Here is a 22,480-nt window from a genome sequence, read left to right on the forward strand (position 1 = left end):
AAGAAAAGAAAAATAAAGTCCTAATTAGAGGGAGAGGAATAATTGTTTTTTATCCAACTGCTGCCACTTAGAAGGCTAAACTCTGCCCACTTGGTCTCCTAGCAACCTACTCAGCCCAGGGGACAGGCACAGTTAGGCCTCAGGCCTCTTCCACACTGCCTATAAAATACAAATTATCTGATTTGAACTGGATTATATGACAGTGTAGACTCAGGGCCCTTCCACACAACTATATTACCCATTTATAATCTTATATTATCTGCTTTGAACTGAATTATCTTGAGTCCACATAATTCACTTCAGTGTGCATTTTCTACAGCTGTGTGGAAGGGGCCTCATATAATTCAGTTCTAAGAAGATAATAAAGATTATAAATATATAGTAGAGTCTCACTTATCCAACATAAACAGGCCGGCAGAACGTTGGATAAGTGAATATGTTGGATAATAAGAAGGGATTCAGGAAAAGCCGATTAAACATCAAATTAGGTAATGGTTATACAAATTAAGCACCAAACACCATGTTATACAACAAATTTGACAGAAAAAGTAGTTCAGTGCTCAGTAATGCTATGTTGTAATTACAGTACAGTAGAGTCTCACTAATCCAAGCCTCGCTTATCCAAGCCTCTGGATAATCCAAGCCATTTTTGTAGTCAATGTTTTTAATATATCGTGATATTTTGGTGCTATATTCGTAAATACAGTAATTACAACATAACATTACTGCGTATTGAACTACTTTTTCTGTCAAATTTGTTGTATCACGTGATGTTTTGGTGCTTAATTTGTAAAATCATAACCTAATTTGATGTTTAATAGGCTTTTCCTTAATCCCTCCTTATTATCCAAGATATTCGCTTATCCAAGCTTCTGCCGGCCCGTTTAGCTTGGATAAGTGAGACTCTACTGTATTTACAAATTTAGCACCAAAATATCACAATGAATTTAAAACATTGACTACAAAAACATTGACTATTAAAAGGCAGACTGCGTTGGATAATCCAGAACACTGGATAAGTGAATGTTGGATAAGTTGGATTCTACTGTAATATGAAATAATTACTGTGGTAATCCAGTCCAACCCAATTCTGCCATAGAGGACACAATCCAAGCACGCCCAACAGATGGCCACCCAGCCTCTCAATAATAATAATAATAATAATAATAATAAGAAGAAGAAGAAGAAGAAGAAGAAGAAGAAGAAGAAGAAGAAGATCATACAATCATAAGGTTAGGAGACACCCTTAAGGATCATCCAGTTAAACTTCCTTCTACCATGCAGGGCGACACAAACCAAGCACTCCTGACAGATGGCCATCTAATATCTGCACAATAATAATACACATCGAATCATAGCATCAGACAGTTAGGAGACACCCCTAAAGGCCATCCAGTCCAACCCAATTCTGCCATGCAGGACACAATCCAAGCACTCCCAACAGATGGCCACCCAGCCTCTCAATAATAATAATAATAACAACAACAACAACATACAGTCGGCCACCCAGCCTCTCAATAATAATAATAATAACAACAACAACAACATACAGTCCTAAGGTTTGGAGTGATCCCTGAGGATCAGCCAGATCAACTTCCTTCTACCATGCAGGAGAACACAATCCAAGCACTCCTGACAGATGGCCATCCAGCCTCTACATAATGATGATGATGATGATGATGATGATGATGATGATGATGATAATAATAATAATAGAAGCATAGAATCCAAGAGTTTGGAGAGACCCCTAAGGGCCATCCAGCTCAACCCTTTCTACTATGCAGCAGGACACAATCCAAGCATTCACAACACATGGACAACGTATAAATAGTATACAATACTACACAGGGACATAGACCCCCCTCTACCCTCACCACTTTCACAGTACACAAACAACCAAATGCATACTAAACATAAAGACAACCATACAACAGACATTCAATACCACCACTACCTCAACAAGTTCTCACCAACAACACCACAGCAACGCGTGGCCGGGCACAGCTAGTGTATGTATAATTGTGGAAGGGAAGATCAGTCACTTTTTATTTTATTTTTGAACTGTAATTTTAAATTTGGTGTATTTTAGTTTCTATTTTCTTTTTTAATTTCTGTAGTTCTTAGTGTTCCTAAAAAATCAATAATCCTATTGATTAAAGTAGTTTTAAAGAAGGTTTAACAGAGAGAATGCAAGGAGGAGGTAAAAGGGCTACAAATGGAAAGTGACAATTCTGAAGGATCTTGTAGAAACTGTGGTCTTACTAGGTATAATAATATAGCATACTTGGTTGAGCAGTGTTAGCTGTAGAATGAAACTCGTAGGCAATTGAGAGAAATGAGAAGACTATTTCACTTTTACCTTCTTGGATACACACACACACACACACATATATATATATATATATATATACACAGTAGAGTCTCGCTTATTCAACGTAAACGAGCTGGCAGAATGTTGGATAAGCAAATATGTTGGATAATAAGGAGAGATTAGGGAAAATCCTATTAAACATCAAATTAGGCTATGATTTTACAAATTAAGCACCAAAACATTACGTTATACAACAAATTTGACACAAAAAGTAGTTTAATACACAGTAATGCTATATAGTAATTACTGTATTTACGAATTTAGCACCAAAATATCACGATGTATTGAAAACATTGACTACAAAAATGTGTTGGATAGTCCAGAATGCTGGATAAGCGAGTGTTGGATAAGCGAGACTCTACTGTATGTGTGTGTGTGTATGTATATATATATATATATATATATATATATATATATATATATATATATATATATGCCATTAATGATTAAGCCTTAGGTAAGCCATAAAGTCTCACTACAGCAGAATTTTCTCTCTGATAACCCACAATTGAATACAGGAAAGTGCAGTTATGAAGCAATCCAGCATAATTTATAACCAAATCAGTTGTTTCTTCTCTCCTTAAAAGTCAGTTGTGTCTTCTGTCCTTTTCACCCCTCATCTTGGTAATTTTAATACCAAGATAAATATATGTCTACACTACAAGCAGTCCCCAGGTTATGAACAAGATAGGTTTGTTCTTAGGTTGAATTTGTATGTAAGTCAGATCAAGTCACAAATATATATACTTATTACTTTGGGATAGCATAGGGAAAGGTTAACACCACTAGAACTTTGTGCCCCTGTTCAGAAGATTTCACCTCAATTTCTTTCCCTGTAATAACTAGATTTTGAAAAATTTGGCTTGTTGTGGAAACAAGGGTTGGTGAAAATAGCTTTGGTGGAGACACCTTTTTCCCATGATAACTTTTCCCTTTCTAGGAGTAGATTTCATCTCATTCCTGTTTTTAACTATGAGTCATATGTAAGTTGGATGTCTGTAACTGAGGGACTGCCTGTACTAATAAATGTAGTATCTGACAAAAGCAGTAAGGACTTCCTTACTAAGTAACAAAGTTTTTTATTTCCACATATAGCTTTTAATGGTTCTCTATAGATGCATTTTTTAATGATAATGATTTGTCAATGCTGAAAGGTAGTAGATAACTACCAAAATGGCAAAAATGCCATCTTTGCTCTCAGTAAAGACTGGAAATACTGGTAATTTCTCAGAGAAGTCTATGCCTAAGACCATTACATAGAATTCCTACTTCTAATAGGTAATACTGAGCTTGCAACAGTATGTGCCCTTGCTGTCATCAGAGGCTCGCAGCATTTAGGCAGGAAAGAAGCCTTTCCTCATGCAACTTTCTGACCTCACATTTTCTTTTGCCACCTTTCTCTGTCCTCTGGTAGTTATGAGATTGCGAAGAGAGCAAGGCTTTAGCTGTGAGAGACCTGAAGGAGTGCAAATGGGCCTGTACAGTGCAAGCTGGCAATTGAAGCAATTTGAAGGATTTTTGAAATACAGATATTTCCGAATCTGGGAGAATCAAAAATTCAAACTTTTCCTTGTCCCAGGCATTCTCTATCTGAACTATATATCGCTGTCTGCAACCATGACTGATGGTTGTCGGTACCTGGAGCAGGAATAATTATCCAGTGATGTGTTCTAATAGAGCTCTAGGAGAGTGAGCTACCAGAAAGAAAATTGTGTCTTTTTGCCATAGATCAGTTTACACAGCTTAGTGGTAGATCTCACATGAAGTTAACATTGTTTTAAATTAGCACCAGAGTCCTTGTTTGTTGTTCTAAGATGCCAAGATAGTAAGAAGGGCAAAGCAAGCCATGCAAACAGATTGTATTGCTTGTTCATAGTGTCTGCTTTGGTGAAGTTTGACACAAGAATTTGCTGTTTAGATTGCTGCAATCTGTTCCTTATCTCATTTTACAATCAGTGCCTCATCTTTATTTGACTTTTTGAAGGTTAATTATATTGTTCTTGTATGTTGAAAATAATGCTGTATGGGTGAAAATTGCACACTTAATCCAGATTGTATTTCTTTCTCCTTTGGTAGCTGAGTAAAGTAAAAGATTGAAAGGGAGGGGATAGAAGCTGTGTGATGTTTGAGTGAAAACAATTTTATGAATGCATGTGCCTTGAAGACCCCTCTCATCTTGAAGTCAGTATCATGATTTTCACTACTTAGCAAGATGAATTCACACTTGGAAAAACATTAGAACATGAGAAGAGCCATGTTGGTCACACCAGAGGTTTTAGCTAATCTAGCTAGTTAACTGCCTTTAGTCCCCACGAGGAGAAAGGCAGGGTGTAAATAAAGGTGATGACTATGATGATGATGGTGATGATGACAACGACAAAACAACAACAACACTCTGTTCAATATAAACCACCCGCAAGGAAGATATGCATGCTTCTTTTCTTGAGGTCTCCAGCAATTGATATAGAGAAGTTTACTGCCATTGACACTACAGTGAGTATCGATTCATTGTGGTTGATAGTTAATTATAAACCCATCTTGAAGGAACCTGTCCAAAATGTTCTAAATTGTCAGTCATCATTATACGTTATGGTAAAAAATCTACAATTTACATGTGTATATATTAACCTCATGTATAAATCAAAGGCAGGTTTTGAAACAAAATATTATGGATTTTGATACAACCCATAGATGAGTCGGGGGCCATTCCATGGTGAGGAGAAAGCACCAGCATTGCCTCAAAATGTCAGGTGCCGATAGCTACCATTACCATTTTCCCATGCAGACATTCAAAATATTGTAAGTGGCACCATTGTGGAGAAAGCAGAGGGGGGTCAGTGCTTCTTTCAGATTCTCCTAGGATGAGCTAAGTTCTCACATTTGCCGCTTTTAACTAAGGGAAGGGGATGGCTCCTTTTTAAAGAGGAATTAAAGTACAATATTCACATTGATCCGTTCATATGGCAAGCCTCTCATTTGGCACAGTTTTACTCTCTTGATCATTACTGTATCTTTTAAATTTGAAAACAAGATTTATTTATTGGGTCAGAAGCGAACCGAAGGTTCAGTTGTAATGTATTTAAAAACACAAAGTTAAAAACTTGGCATTATACTAAATGTTCTTTAACCAGATGCTGGCCACTTGGAGTGCCTCTGGTGTTGCTATAAGAAGGTCCTCCAATTGTGCATGTAGCGGGGCTCAGACTGCATTGTAATAGGTAGTCTGTGGTTTGCTCTTCTCCACACTCGCATGTTGTGGACTCCACTTTGTAGCACCATTTCTTAAGGTTGACTCTGCATCTCGTGGTGCAGAGTGCGGTCTGTTCAGCGCCTTTCAAGTCACCCAGTCTTCTGTATGCACAGAAGGGAGTCTATCCTTCGGCATCAGCCATAGCTTCAGGTTCCGGATTTTAGCCTGCCATGAAAACAAGATGTGGATGTAATAATAATAATAATAATAATAATAATAATAATAATAATAATAATAAAACTTTATTTATACCCCGCCACCATCTCCCCAACGGGGACTCGGGGCGGCTTACATGGGGCCATGCCCAAAACAATACAATGTAAACCGCATATAAAAGAACAGCACAACACAATACAATAAGCAATACAGTAAATAATATCCATTACAAAATAAAACAAGGAGACAATAAAAACAAGGGCAGACCACATGAACATTAAGTTAAAACTCGGGGTGAGAAAGACATAAAAATAAAAACCACAGCGAACAGGGTCATAAGGGAGTGGGGTATTCTGGAGGATAGATATTAGGGGGAGCAACGGAAAAGAAATATAAAATGGTTACTCTCCAAAAGCATAGCGAAAGAGCCATGTTTTCAAGTCTTTCTTGAAGGCTGTTAGTGTGGGGGCTTGCCTAATCTTCGCGGGCAGAGAATTCCACAATCGGGGGGCCACAGCAGAAAAGGCCCTCTCCCTTGTTCCCACAAGGCGGGTCTGGGATATCGGGAGTGGGGACAGGAGAGCTTCCCCTGTATAAATGTATCATACATTTATATAATAGCAATATTATATAGGCAGTTGTAATTTCAGTTTCCTTTCTAAATGTACCTCCTGTAGAATTTGCCTTTTTACAGCACCTGCATACTAAGTTCATGTTCATCAAACTATCCACTACACTGCTAAATCTCTTTCTTGATCTGTCATTGCCATGTCAGATCCCATCAGTGTAATAGCCGAAGTTAGATTCTCCCTGTCCAATATGTTTCACTTCACAGTTGCTTACATTGAATCTCATTTGCCATTTTAATGTCAAAGTTTGAAGAATTCCTTCTGGTGCTGTTTGCAACCCATTTTTGCTTTCTAATCACCACAGACAGTTTGGTCTCTTCAGCAAACTTGCTTGCTATGCTACTGACTTCTAACTCAAGGCCATTCATGAGCAATTTATGAAACACTGGTCCCAGTACAGATCCCTAGAGGACTTCACTGTTTGCACTCTCCCTTCTGAAAAGCAGCCAACCATTTACAAAAATAACCATTCTATGCAACTGCAACTCTATGCAATTCAAATTGCTAGGAAATATATATCTGTGGCAATTTTTCAGTCCCCCAGGGCAACTCTGTGATAACTTCCCAAGGAAGGATTTTATTTCAGTAGAGTCCATTTTTATCCATGGTTTCCTTTCTCCCCTGCAGTTACAGAGCTCATACTGTATAATCCTGTGTTGCTGTTCTGCTGCTATCCTAATTGTAGTTTACATAATCCATTTAGTTTCTTCATCCTTTACATAGGAATAGCCCTGCTTCAGGTGACATGATGGAAAAAAGGGACAGTAGATGAGACCACAGATTGATAGCAATAACAAGAATTTTTAAACTGGCTGTACTGAGATTGAGCACTACTGACACTCTCCCATTCAATTTCTTACATGACAGCACCAATTTTCCCTTTTTTCGTAACAAAAATTAGATCAACCTCCTGTGCATGATATCTGGAATAGGAAGGCACACATTTGGTCTTATGGTGGCTAATTCAACTAGTTCTTGAAACCATGGAGAAGAGGAGGATCAAAGAAAATCCCCAGGATTACATTTGTAGTAAGCCCTTCTTGAAAATGACCACCACTGTCTCTTTGCAAAAAGGCATATGCTTTTTAGCACTTACTAAAAATGGCACTCATATTCCACTGCACCTCAAGCATCCAAAACAGCAGGCACAGCACATTCTTTAGGCTTCCAAACACTGCTTGGATGGAGAAAATAGTAAGGGCAATGGGCTTCTTCCTTTCTCCAGTTTGTACAAAGGTGGGATAGTAGGATGGGACCTTCTCACCTATAATGTCTGAATTGGGTCCCTGTTGTAGTACTGACATATATATAAATTCATCCAGGTTTGAAGGATTGGTTTTTTGACAATTTTTTTACTTGTACATGAGTATATACGGTAATTATATATCTCCATATTAGCTAAGCGCTCAAAACTGAAGCACCTTAAAGCAAGGTACACTTTATAGTAAATGTTCCCAGCTAAACAAACACTATGTATAAGATGACCTTTGTCTTCCATTATCTTGTATCAAAATTGGAAGCACATTTATCATAAAAACAGTCTTGAGAAATAGTTTCATTATGCTAACTTGTAATTATTGCCATCTTATTTGTAATGTGATTGCCTGCCTCTTGAGTCATTCCCAAAAGGTGGAATTTATTTTTTGAGATAGCCCCTTCATTTAACCACCATGCTTATCTGGGACCAACTGGTATTGACTTCTGAGTGTAAGTAATCTAAGTATAAATGGCAAGATCAAGGATAAGCACTGTTGACCTTTGAAGTCATCAGCAGTTATTGTTCTTGCTACCATAATTAGATCAACAAACAGCCACTTCTATTGCTATTTTAGAATTTGCCCTTGTAAAATAACAATGTTTATTTCTAGCAACAGTTTTTTGGCTACATATGCAGGTTTCAGAAATTTAACTTCCCCCCCCCCCTCCAGCAATGAGTCTAGTGAGATACATATATGCATATATAAGGGATGTCTTACAATTGTTGTGTAGATCAATCCAGTAAAAATTTGCATATAGAACTTGCAAGTTGCAATTTTTATCATAGAAAAGGTGTGGCTTCTTTTGGTGACCCTTATTCCACATTTACTTCAGTACAGACATTTCTGCAGGAAGCATTTGCAAGAGAGAGCTCAGAAAGAGATGGACGTAATTGCTATTCAAACACTTCACAAATCGCTTGCAGCCCAATTATGGATTTATTAAAGAGTTTTGGAATTTACAAAAGAAAAAATGGAGAAAATGCCAAGTCCTTCCAAGGAAAGACTTAGCATGTCAAGCAAAAATCCAACATCTTTTTCCTGGCCGTCGCTTCTTTACAATCACATGACTCAGTTGGAGTTTTATATCATTCTTGTATATAGTAGGCTTGCGTGCAGAGACGTTTTTAGCTTTTTCCTTCAGCCAATCCAGCTTCGGCAGTTTGTTTGGGTGCCCATAATGGCAGGGGCCCAGCCATTACGAATTTCTGCCCAAAATGGGACCACGTGGCAGCCAATCTCGGCTCCTCCTCCCCTATTTGGCATCACAGTTTAATATTTTTTATTTTCCTTTATTTCCTTGATTATTTTTATTTAGTGGTATTACCTGGAAGTTGGGAACGTGCAGGAAGGCGTTTGGGGGCTTGGGAGAGTCACCTTTTTAGCTTTGTTTTCTCCTTCCCTTCTTTTCCTTCAAATACTTCTAAAAGATAATCATCATCATGATCATGATCATCATCATCATCCAGCAACAAAAAGAAAGCCCCCGTTCTCTGAAAACTACTACCACTTAGTTACCTGTCCTCTAAAGTAGGAAGTGGAAATAGCTTTAAGGAAGCATTAAACACGAAGCAGAAAGGAGATTTAAGTGTGCCCACTTCAGACAAGGCCTGCAGTTGAGAAAAAAGAGGGTTGTTTTTTTTTTTTTTAAGGAAGCCCAGGGAGGATACCTCCAGGTCATCGCCCTTCCTTTCTTGGGCCTCCTTAAAATGACTTGGAAAGCAGTGTGAGGTCCTGCAGGAAAGGAAAGCGCACACCTGCCTGCAACACCTCTCCTCTAGAATAGAAACAGCTTTAATGAAACATTAAACCTGGTCTCCTCTACAAAAAGAAGGGAAAGGATTGCAAAAAGAGTAGCATCTGAATTCTGATGCTTTTAATCCAGGTCTTAATGAAGGATATGGAAGACAAGTCTGTGAGAAGTGCCCCCCCCCCCAATAATGGGCCAGATAGGATGCTTTCTTAATGCCTTTGCTAACACCTAGGCTCCTTTGAAGGAAAAAAGGAAAGGGTCCCAGGAACAGACAGAGGAGCCTCTTAAGTTTCCCATTGCAGCCAATGGGACGGATCTACCCACATTTTTCGGCTACAGACTGAAAATGGCTATCCAGCTACCCACCCGTATTCAGGATACATGCGAAAACAGATATCCCACCAGCAGAAACAGATTGAGGTTCAGCTGAAATGCACTAGCCTGGTATATAGTTCTTCCATAACATGCTAATATTTATTTGAGTGCTATATTTTGCTTTTTGTGTGAACAAAAATAATTCATAATTGGAAGTCTATTTTGGTCTTCCACAGTGTCTCTTTAAAAGTAATAGAAAGCTTTCAGAATTTTGAACCAAGAAATAGCATGGGTTAGTCATATTAATCTTCTTTCTGTACACTAAGAAAACCTCTGTCTTAAATAACAGTTCAAGAAATAAATCACTCTCACAAAAATGAAATCCTCCAGAGATGACTGTGTCTTGAATTTCCTCTTCATGTTGTACTGATTTTTTAAAAGTAATAGACCTTTACCCTCTTCTTTGTTGTCAGAGAACTACAGATTCATTATCAAGAAATCTTTCCTCTTAATTCACTATCTATAGTCATGCAATCAAAAGCAATTCATGCCTCAATTAACATCTTGGCCTTGAAGTAATAATCTAAAGAGTATATTGCATATTACACATAATTCTCAGCATGTATTTGCTTTTAGCCACCTGTTCCTTTCTTTCTTAATTTCTTTTTTTCTTTTGGGAGGTGGGGTGATGGGGGTGGTTGATGTACCAGAGATTCAATTTATGCCTTAGTAAAGTCAGAAAATACATTGTTGTCATATTTTGGAAAACATTAAAAACTTTTTGGTTGTTTGCTTCAGTGTACATCTGTCCTCTTTGAAAGATTTGATCAATACCCAAAAGTTGGTGGTGAAGTAATAATCCTGGTATCCCAGTATTTAAGTAATGCCGTATCATCATTTTATACTCTTCACTATATCCCAGTTCTATTCCAGTGGCTAACTTTATCATATCCTTGTCTAGATATTCGATAGTATTTGGATGTCCAAATTTAAACATTTCAAGTATCATCTTTTACTGGAATTTACTAAAACAACCAAAAAGTAGTATAGGGAAAGGTCTCTCTGATGTAGAAACCATGCCAAAACTTACCCATTCATTGCATTTTCCTTACAGTTAGTATCTTAAGACAATGATACCTCAAAAGGGATAATTTATGTATTATTTTCCCCAAAATGTATAGGTTAATCAAGTTTAAATTCAGCTTTCCATGGAAAAACTAGCATTAGGATTTCAGTATTAGAATTGTAAGGGTAACTTCCTTACTCTGGTTGTATAGGTTAAGGATGATGGAAGTTCTATAGTTGGACACATATGAAAAACACCACATTGGAAAAGGTTGCTGTAAGGTAATTTGGAAGGACTTTGTGAGTGTGTGTCTTCATGTTACCTGTTGACCTTATGGTGTGCCCATAGATATCAGAAAGTTTTCTTATGCAAGGGATACACAGTTTTGTCAGTTCCTTCCTCTGCAATATAGTGGCAGTCTCTCACACAAAGGACAAATCTGGGCTGATTCTCCTTAACTTCCAGGATCAGATGGGATGTGGTACCTTTAGGCTATTTAGGACTTCAAGAATGGCAGATGCATAGTCAACATAACTAGAAAAGATCTGGGTAAACACAGGAAGCACCTCTTCTTTCAAAAAGGAATAATACCTCTATATTTTAGGAAATTAATTTCAAATTCTGGAGATGTATTCTGTTACTACATTTGCTATTAACACCTGTCCAGCTGAAATTTCAGGGAATCTTTAAGTGTAGTTCATAAACTCATAGAGTTGGAAGAGACCTCAGGGCCATCCAGTCCAACCCCCTGCCAAGAAGCAGGAAATCACATTCAAAGCACCCCCGACAAATGGCCATCCATGCTTAAAGGCTTCCAAAGAAGGAGCCTCCATCACACTGAGGTAGAAAGTTCCAGTGCTGAACAGCTCTCACAGTTAGGAAGTTCTTCCTTATGTTCAGGTAGAATCTCCTTTTCTGTAGTTCAAAGCCATTGTTTTACATCCTAGTCTCCAGGGCAGCAGAAAACAGGCTTGCTCCCTCCTCCCTATGACTTCCCCTTCCATATTTATACATGGCTAGTTCACCGAAAACAATGAGAAGCTTCTCTTATTGAGACTCGTAATATTCAGTTCTTGTATGGATCTCTTCCTTGAAGACCAAGTTGTTCATGTTAAAAACACACCCATGGTGCATATAAGGGAAATTATTACTCCCTGACAGTGATGTGATGGATATTTTTAGATAGTTACACTTGTATGCAATTTCTTTTTGAGCAGCACCATAGAATCACAGAGAAGACCACAAGGGCTATTCAGTCCAACCCCTTGCTGTGTCGGAACACACAAGCAAAGCAATCTTGACAGATAGCTGTCCATCTGTTTTAAGAACCTCCAGAGAAAGAGGCTCAGCGACACTGCCATGCAGTGTATTCCATTGTTGAATAAATAGCTCTAATGAATTTTTTCCTAATATTTAAATAGAATCCCTTTTCATGTAGTTAGACTCCATTGCTCCAGGTCCCACTCTCTGGGGCAGCAGAAAATAATCTTGAATGTAACAGTTCACTTTCAGGAAAATATTGTGTTGAGAAAAGAATAGCATTATTTTTAGCAATCTTGTGAATGTGAAATTTTGTAGTACTAGACAAGTTTAATATATTTGAAAGAGAAGTTTCACTTATGGAACAAACTACGTTTTTTTCACAATAAATTGGTAGTAAAGGATACATTTTCTTTTCATGATCCCTGTGTCAATGAAATTTATATATATATATATATATATATATATATATATATATATATATCTTCAGAATAACATATCATATAATGGAGTATGGCGCTCGAAGGGATAGGGAAACACCTCAGTTTTTGTAATCATGCAATTCTTAAGACAGATACATTTACCTATGCTTAACAGTTTTGCACATGATGTTTTCTATTTGTTGCTATTACCTCTCTGTCCTTTCCTCTTTTCTTTTCCAAAGAGTCAACCCACTGTTTTCTGGCACATTTTGACATTCAGTTACAAGGAAAGCCTGCCAAATCTAAGTGAACATTTATTTGCCTAGCATACTGCTTCCAAGAATGGCCAGCCTGACATTTCTAGGAAATCCACAAGAAGGGCAGGGAAGCTATAACCATTCTCCACTGTTTGACTCCAGCTATTGGTATGAGAAAGATTGCCTTTACACCAGAAATTTCTATCTAAGTATATGGCATGTTGTTGCTTGTAGACCTTGTCCATGGAGTTCATAAAGCCATTTAAACAAATGGCCATCACTACATTTTGTGTCAGTGAGTTTCATGAATTAATAACGTGCTGTGTGCTTTGTGTAGAAGCATTTTTGTATGTCCCAAACAACTTGCCAATCATTGGATGACCTCAAAGTCATACATTACATGATCACTACATGATCAGAAATCAAGTGGCCTCTTTGTTTGGCTTCTGTGGGGAGTCCACACAATGCACAGTTGAATTCACAACAGAAACTCTGGAGTGATCTCACAAGATGTTCTGGAGTGATCCCATAGTTTTGGAGATATGGATAGCTGGATCTGACAGGATCCGATCTGATCAACTGTCACAGCAAGTAGTGCCCTCCTAGAGGCTTGTTGGTGATGTCACATATCTAGTGATATCATGTAGCGCTGAACCATGCTATGAGAAATGCAACATTGCCAGCCAGCCTCTGGGAGGGATCTGCTTACTGGCAGCAATGTGGTGGCAGCCCCAATGCGAACTGTATGGATGACCAAAGGGGTTGGGAACACTTAGTGTTGCATCAGGGCAGATCTGCGGCCTCTTAACTTGAATTTATCCAGTAGGTGTAGACATGGCCCAAGTTCTGTTTTTATGAGAGCAAAAGGTTAAAAAGTCATTCTGTGCATATTTTAAAAAACATCTTCTAATGTATCCTTCCTCCCGTCATCCCCAACAATTTTTTTACACCCCCTCCCCTCCATAGCTTGTCCTTTTAATAAAATCTGGTTCAGCCCTGTGAGTTGCCCTTTTCTGTATCTTTCTCTGCCGTGGTACCATTGTTCTTACAATGTCTATCTCTGGAATCCTTTTATGTCTGTAATACTTTTCTTTATTTTACTGACTGAGAAGAATTTGGGATTACTGAACAGGATGAGAAAAGATTTAATCTTTCCTTTCTCTTCCACAAGACTTGGCATTCCCACAGGAAATAAACAGCAGTGCTCTCAAAACAAGCTCCCCTTTTCTCTCTTTCTCCCCCCACTCTGCCATCTCCCAATTAACCAATTGTTAAATTGAGTGTTGCCATTAATGCTACATTGACCTTACATTATATGAAGTGTCTCCTTTTTGTTAAAGTTTTTTCCCTCCTCTGTTGTGGAGTTATTCCAGCCTCCGGCCATTTACATCCCTCCTAAAAGCAAGAGCCTCTCTGGTTCCCACAGAGCAGTTCAAAGAATGACTCATATTCCTTAGGTTAATTGTTCAGTTCTCAAAATATAGCACTTAGAGGGTGTGGCTGCAAAGGGAAAATCTACTGTACTTAAAGGACAAGTTGAGAAGTGTTTCACATATGCATCATTTTCTCCTTTTTAATCCCCCCACCCCAGCTTTAACCATTTTCCATCACTTCTTTAGGAGTCTAATATTTTAAAACTTAACTAAAGTCCAAGTGTGCAGTAGTTTAAACTTGGCCATACTTTCAACAGTGAAAGGATTAGCTTTAAAGCAGATTTAGGTACAACTGAAATAATTTGTGAAATGCAATCCAGGCTTCCCCAGCTAAATGGCTTCTACCGTCACACAGATTTTGGTGGCTGTTGGTTCTGGGCCTTCTAGTCAGACAGATTGAGAAGGTTGATCTTTTACTCAAGTTGCAAAGGAGCAACTAGGCTGACATGGGAAACCCTTGGAATGTCTCCAGAAATTTTATGTTTGTTTGTTTTTACTTTAACCCAGCAGCCAGTGGAACTTTCTCCATATTTTGACCAGAGCAGAGGTGATGGGGAAATGCTTAACCCCTTTCATGCAGGCTATTTTCCCAATCAAAATAGCTCCCGACATGTTTTCCCCCATAGAATGGAAAACACAAATGAATGCAGCATATTTTCCCTGCTTAGGTGGAAAGCTGGGTTGGAAAATGGAGCAGTTTTGGTCAGCAAAACAGGATAGCAGATTATAAAGTCCTAATTATGATCATATTGAGTTCCTTCTCCATAGCTGAACTAAACTGAAGTTTCTCTTCTGATGCCATGTTTAATTTAGCAATCACAGTACAAGTTGGCAGGGAGAAAATTAGATAGATAATCATTTAACTGCATCAGACACCATCTGAACCTGCTCAATAGAAATAATGCTGATGCCCCATAAATCTCCAAATCCAGTCGTCATGTGGCAAGGCTGCAGCTGGAAAAAAACATGTGTCCACTCTTTTCACGCTTCCCCTATCAGGTTTACAAATCCTGTTTTGTAGTAATTTGGATCTTGGAAACTGAATTTTTCATCTATTGATACACTGTTTGGCCAGTGAAGTGTTCTATTTGTTTTAAAGGTCCAAAAACACAATGGGAGCCCATTAGGACTCTTAACTTGCTCATCAATTGTGGAAGCAGTGAAATAATATAGTGAACTTTCAGTTGTTTAGTTCTAAGTTTCATAAGATTCTTTACACTTGGAAAGATAATTTTTAGACAAATGAATATAATGATATACTGAAACTATCCTTGACTGTGGTAGAATAATACTTTTGCTCCCATTATATGGTTATAGCAATGTAATATTTACAATAATGTTGCTTAGAAGGAGTAACATTATCTGAATTAGATTGTAACCCAATTTTATATCTTTTTGAATGATGAATTGAACAATCATGTAGATATGTGAGTTTGTTTCTTGTTGAAAGATACAGATATATGCTAATGTCTCATTGTAACCATGTAGTAAGTCTGGATGTTGTAGCCGTATAGGAAGTCATGGGGATCCTTCAGAGAATCGTGGTGGAAACCATTGCCTCATTAAGTCTCTAATAGTAACTGCCAAACCTCCTGCTGTCTACTACACAGACTCCTGGCTTTTGTCACAGTCTGAGCCACAGAGACATTAAACATTTGCCAACAGTTCCTTTATATGGCATGGAGTCTAGATTTTTGGCCTTGTTTGTTTGTGGCTCAGTTTAATGGCTGAAAAATGTACAGCAAAAGATTGTTTCACAAGAATCATCCCTGAGTTTTTTTTAACAGAATTAAACACAGTTCTCTTCCAGTTTGCTTCTATTCATTTAGGAAAGCAGAGAAATTAACTTGCATTTGATATTATTCAGATAACTGCATTGCTTATAGGTCATACATTTTAAACCTGTGATGTCTCTTGGGTTAGAAGGAGACCCTTTCCTCTGGGACATCTGAATATTTTGGAGAATCAGCTGGAGAAGGATTGTACAAGATTTCCCTGACTCAACAAGAAAAACAAAATATTCTGAAAGAGATGTAAGTGCTGTCCCACCACTGCTATACAGATCATGTTTATGTATTTAAGATGCAAGTACAAAACATCATAATAAATGTCAAAGCTTGAACAAGGTACTGAAGGTGCAGTGTTGCTTCCTTGCTTTCAAACGAAAGATACACTTGAATGTTTGGGATGAAATTAACATTTACTTAAATCAGCTCTCTAGAACTAAGTAACACAGACCAGTTAGAAATGTCAAGGTTAAGAAAAAGGGATGTTTTCTGTGAACAAAAATAAACAGTATTGTCCTAGCAAAAAAAAAATTGGTTTAAAATGAAGGATATAGAGCAAGGGTAGGCAAAGTATGACTTGTGGGCCACATGTGGTGCCAAAAACCCATTTTTGTGGTCCTCGGGTAGTCACTTTGTCCTTTAGAGCAGTGGTTCTCAACCTGGGGTCCCCAGATATTTTTGGCCTTCAGCTCCCGGAAATCCTAACCGTGGCAAACTGGCTGGGATTTCCAGGAGTTGTAGGCCAAAAACATCTGGGGACCCCAAGTTGAGAACCACTGCTTTAGATGATCATGGACGTCTGCACCCTCTAAACAAATTTCAAATATTTGCCCTCCGCTCCACAATGCTGCTTAGGGAATTTGGATACTATTTCTCCATGGGTGTGTGTGTGCTATTTTAGACCTGGGGCAGGCCTTTTTTCAACAGAAATTCACCTGGAAGTACTGGTCATTTCCAATGGAAAAGGGTAAATCTCTTCCCACAGCCACTAGGGAGCATTGTTCTCAAGATTTTGATTTCACAAGGCCACAGAAATGACCCTGGGGGCTGCCTACATCCCTGCTTTAGACTGAAGAAAACAATGCCATATTACCTTCCTTCCGATGTATGCATAGTATTGTATGCTAAATGCAGAGAAATTGCATTTCCAGAGTGGTGGCCATATTAATTTGTTGCAGCAAAATCAGGAGAATGCTCGGTGGCACCCTGAAGACTCATGCATTTATTACAGCATAAACCTCTCTAAACTCAGAGAGTTTGTGCCATGGGGAATTTATTGGCCATGAAAGTGCTTCAAGGCTTTCTGTTATTTTTGCAGTATATTTTGTTGTTAGTCTACCTTGAACTTCAGTTTCATACTGTGCACTTTTCACAAAGGACTTGACATCCTTAATGTTGTGTTTAAAGCTGACATCTTCACTATTCCAACAAGATCCAAGATGTTTTCCAGGTATTGAGCAGGTTAAACTAAGTTCAGTTGTTCAAATGTGCTCTGACAGCAGATTGTTTGAGGATTTTCCTCCACTTATTCATGCTTCTATCCTAACTATGGAGGGAGAATAAAAAGAGGCAAGCACAGTTCCATCATGCCTAGGCCCAGAAATAGATGAAAGGCTCTCTCCATCTCAGCTGCCACAGCCTGTGCCTCAGAAGGAGAGAATCAGGCATAGTTCTGCCATGCCTAGGCCCAGAAGCAGATGAAAGTCCCTCTCTCCATCTCAGCTCCTTCTGTTCTCACCATGGTGGGAGACAAGAAGATGCAGTATCTGCTGGACTTGATCCTCTCCCATACTGCCATCCCCTTTTCTTGTATGTCCTGTCTTAATTAGATTCCAAACCTGGGAACGGTTACATAGATCTCTTGTAAAGCAGTATGTACAGTGATAGTGTTAAATAAATAAATGATGCTGATGATCCCAGAAAATCATTCAACTCTATGTGTTTCCCTAGCTGATTGGCGTATTTCTCTAACACTAAGTAATGTTGAGTGAAAGTGGTTAAGTAAGTGTGAAGTGTAATGGCACTGTGGTTTCCATGTCAGTGGAGAGATGAATCTATTTTGGGTTTTCCTTTGAACTTCAAATGAACTATCCAAGGTGATGAGCTCTGACTAGAAAAAAAGTTTAGCACCTTGATCGGTTTATTTAAATACTGATTGATCATCCCCCCAAAATGGGCCACCAGTTGCCACTATGCAAAGGTTAAAGTACATTTTATTCTAGATCAACCTTCCCTAACTTGATACCCTCCAGAGCTGTGTGATTTCAACTCTTATCATCCTGGCCATTAGTTAGACCAGGGGTCCCCAAACTAAGGCCCGGGGGCCAGATGCGGCCCTCCGAGGTCATTTACCTGGCCCCCGCCCTCAGTTTTATAATATATTGTATATACATATAATATTGATAATAATATTATAATGTAATACAATATAACACTAATAATAATACCATATAATAATATTAATTATATATTGTATATTACATATAATATTACTAATAATATTACAGTATAGTGGTATAGTTCAACATAGTAATATATAATGCTAATATTGTGCTATGCTAATAATATAATATATTGTATGTACATACAGCTGCTCTGAGTCCCCTTCGGGGTGAGAAGGGTGTGATACAAATGTAGTAAATAAATGCAATAAATAAATAATAAATAAATGTTAGACTTAGGCTCGCCCAAAGTCTGAAATGACTTGAAGGCACACAACAACAACAACAACAACAACAACAACAACAACAACAACCCTAATTAACTTGACTATCTCATTGGCCAGAAGCAGGACCACACTTCCCATTGAAATCCTGATAAATGTATGTTGGTTAAAATTGTTTTTATTTTTAAATATTGTATTGTTCTTTCATTGTTCTTGTTCTTGTTCTTGTTGTTGTTTTTGCACTACAGATAAGACATATGCAGTGTGCATCGGAATTTGTTTGTATTTTTTTTCAAATGACAATCCGGCCCCTCAACAGTCTGAAGGATTGTGGACCGGCCCTCGGCTTAAAAAGTTTGAGGACCCCTGAGTTAGACTATCTGAGAATAATGGGTTTTCTGAAGGGCACCACATTGGGGAAGGCTGTTTGAGAGGCAAGGGCAAAACTGAGCCACAACAAATATGTTTCTATTTGTGCTAACTGTAGATCCTGGGAGCGTTAGGCCAAGCTCAACCAAGACTGCCTTTTGCAATCTATGTATATCAGACTTTCTCCTTCTGAAAATCAGAGATATGAAATATATTTAATGAGACAGGGGATCTCTTTCCCGGGGCTGCCTGAACCAACTCTGCAATCTCTTTCCATCCTCAAATGTTGGTCAACATGTGAAAGAGTTGAAGGCACTGTTGCAACAATGCCTCTGGACCCATGTGCAATGTAGTCCCCATTATACCTAGACTTGATAAACCACCATCTATTTTCTTTCTTTTAAAGGAATATTATTCTGTGTTATAATCTGCTGGTACTGTGTTTAGGTTAGCTGCCTCAAGGGCCTGTCATCAGGAAAAAATCCAGGAAAGAAATAGTTTGAATAAGCACAATAAATAAACAGCAGGAATAGACAGGTCTCTGCTTCAGTCCTTGGAGCCCTGCTATCGGTCAGATTAGACAGTCAGGAAGAAGCAGTAATCCAATTTAGTGATTATATTGTGTATGTTTTAAATCCCAATAAGTTGAGTCACGCACATGTAAATATTCATAAATGAATATTTCTCCAACATTAAACCATTGAGTTGGGAAGCAAGTATGACATATTCACCTGTTGTAATATTGCACAGCGTTTTGCCCCATATGTGTGTTGGACTACCACTTTGTGTCAAGGACTGCAACTGCATTCTGGATGGGGATTATGAAGGGCCATATTTTCCCTTGCAAGCTATATTGTGCTTTGAGATATGCTGGGGAGGAGGCCCTTCTGTGCCCAACACCCTCATAGGCACATCGGTAGGAACATGGGGAGGATCTTCTCAGTAGCTTCCCCCAGGCTCTGGAATTCCTTTCCCAAAGAAGTCAAACTGCCATCCTCCCTACTTCACAGCCAAGTGAAAGTTAGCCATAGAGTTGTGCTGGAGGACCTAGAGCAGTGGTTCTCAACCTGGGGTTTTTGACCTTCAACTCCCATAACTCCTAACAGCTGGTACACTGGCTTGGACTTCTGGGAGATGTAGCCCAAAAAGTCTGGGGACCCCAGGTTGAGAACCACTGACCTAGAGATTCCTAGAGAGAACATTAAATCAAATTATATCCTAAGAAAGCAAATTTTCCAGGTTCTAAATCATTCATATTCAGAATCAATAGAGATAGCCATTACTTATTTGTGGAAAAGTCTTAGCCTTTCTAGAAAATGAGACCTCCAAATAGCCTCTGGGGTTATTTGCAGAAAGAGTAAATTAAATTCGTAGAAAGGGTAAACCATAATCATCATGAAATCTGTGCTGTGAAAGTAAAACTTTTTTTAAAAAGTGTGTGTGTCTGTATTTTTATTAGAGTGAAGAGGACAAAAGCAACGAAAACTAATGAGAGCCAACCTCAGCCCAGCAAGGACACCATGAAAGTGTATCTTGGCTCGCTGTGCTCAGACAGAAAGTAGGAAGACTGCATTTCAAGCCCCTTCCGATCCCAGGCCCGAAGCAAAATGTGGGCGTATGGCACAGCCAAAGGATTGCATAAATACAGCTGAGAGCAGCTTGGGGCTTCCTGTTTCAGAATGGGACACTGATGTGAACTGGAGACAGCCGAGCAACGCTAGCAGCCAGCAAAAACTTCATCTTGCGGCGTGGTTAGACACAGCTTCTATGCCGGAGCCCTCAGTGGTGGTTGTGAGTCAGCACAGCCCCTTCCAAACCAGAGTCAAGGGGTGACTGAAACAGCAGAAATGCTTTTTGGAGCAGGCAGGAGGAGTCAGCTCGTGTCTCTCAAGCCAATCAGTCACTTCCCAGACATGCAGCAGGGCTGGTTCTCTGGAGCCATCTTTTGGAGAAATCCCCACCAAATCCCACATTTGTTTTCTAAGTGAGGCTTGGCAGGATCCATGTCTGATGGGAGAGTTGCTTACTTGAGTTAAAAAGCTTCCCCAGAGACTTGTTTTTATGAGAAATACTAGAGCTGTCGTGCAGACAAACCAAGCTAGCCGCAGTCACCAAAGAATAACCCTTAATGCTGCTTCCCCCCATATGCCAAGCTTGCAGAGGGAGACATTTGAAAAGATGAGGCAAAACTCCAAAAGCAGGAAAACAGATCCCTAAACTCAAAGCTATAAGAATAAACTTGTACTGTTTTGTATAATTGTACAGAGGGCTGCTGAAATCTTTGGTTCTAGAGATATGAAGGTCACTATCTGTTACTTTTTCTTGGAAAATGTCTGGTTCAAGTATATATTATTTTTAATTATGTTTATACGAATTCACCACAGACTTTGGTCTGCTTAGTTATCCCAACCCACTTTTTATTGTTTATTGTAACAGAGAACAAAAAGGGATTTATGTCACTTTGCCCATAATTTTCTTCAGGTTTTATCCCTGTTTTGTTGTCTTAACTTTTGGGAGGTGAAACACATTCAGAAGAAATAGAGTAAGTTTAGTAGAATATTTGTGCGCAACTAGGTTGGGAAGAAAAAGTGTGACAGAGAATATGAAATCAAATAATATTTGTGTCTTAATTCAGTTTAAATTGGCTTTGAGCTACATATCCATTATTGGTTTGTTATGAGTGTTGTCATTTACTTGACTCATTTCCCCCTCCTTCCTCTGCAGCAATAAATGTTTATGAGGAAATAAAACTACATAAGAATTACTTTAATGAGGCTAAGAACCCAAATGGCCGCAAAAGTTGTCATTGCAATTGATCATGAGAAGAATATACTTGTTTTGTTTTCTTGTGCCAATTCTTCCTTGTTCTTTCTAGAAAGAGCTCATTTCACCAGAGTGTGTACATGTGTGCACCTATTGTATTCCAAGAAAATCCCTATGAAATTGGACAGTTAGATCAAGGGTGACTGCTCCAAGGTTGTCCAAAGGACAAAGAAAAGTAAAAATGTATGGCCAGAATTTCAATATCAGGTTTCATTATGCCTTCATGGTTGTGTTTTGCTTTCATTTGTCTGACAATACTGGGCTTTGATATTGTTGCTGCAGTTATTGAGAGATCTTAATTTGTTTTGATCTGATTTTGCAGTATTATTCTAAATTTGATTTTGTTTAATCTGCCTTTGGTGTTTTCTGCAAAATAAATGTAATAAACATATACAGTACATAATAAAAATCAGCAGACACTTCCAGAGATACATGCTTCTGAATTGTTGTCATGTGCCTTCAATTTGACTCTGACTTAAGGCAAGCCTGTCATAGAATTCTACAGTCAAAATGTATTCAGAGTAGGGGTGGCATTCTTCATCAATTTTATTCTCAAAGGAAACAACCAATTTTTTGCAAGTTTCTTCCCATTGTGAAAAAATATTTGGAAAATACAATTTTCAAAGGGCATTCTCAGTTGAGGGCTTATTCTGCATATAATGTTCAAA

The 22,480-nt window shown here is 38.5% G+C and overlaps 1 protein-coding gene across 1 annotated transcript in view; it reads left to right on the top strand.

Annotated features, from left to right (window-relative positions):
* The window catches only part of slx4ip (SLX4 interacting protein), a 97,623-nt gene extending 75,382 nt beyond the window's left edge, over positions 1 to 22,241 (top strand). The window contains exons 7-8 of the mRNA XM_062957719.1: positions 16,092 to 16,201; positions 20,449 to 22,241. Coding sequence (XP_062813789.1) covers positions 16,092 to 16,201; positions 20,449 to 20,551 — 213 coding nt within the window. The 3' untranslated portion in view covers positions 20,552 to 22,241. The remainder of the gene's footprint in view (positions 1 to 16,091; positions 16,202 to 20,448) is intronic.
* The last annotated feature ends 239 nt before the right edge of the window (positions 22,242 to 22,480 follow it).

The sequence above is a fragment of the Anolis carolinensis genome, chromosome 1 (assembly GCF_035594765.1).
Source record: "Anolis carolinensis isolate JA03-04 chromosome 1, rAnoCar3.1.pri, whole genome shotgun sequence".
Lineage (NCBI taxonomy): Eukaryota > Metazoa > Chordata > Lepidosauria > Squamata > Dactyloidae > Anolis > Anolis carolinensis.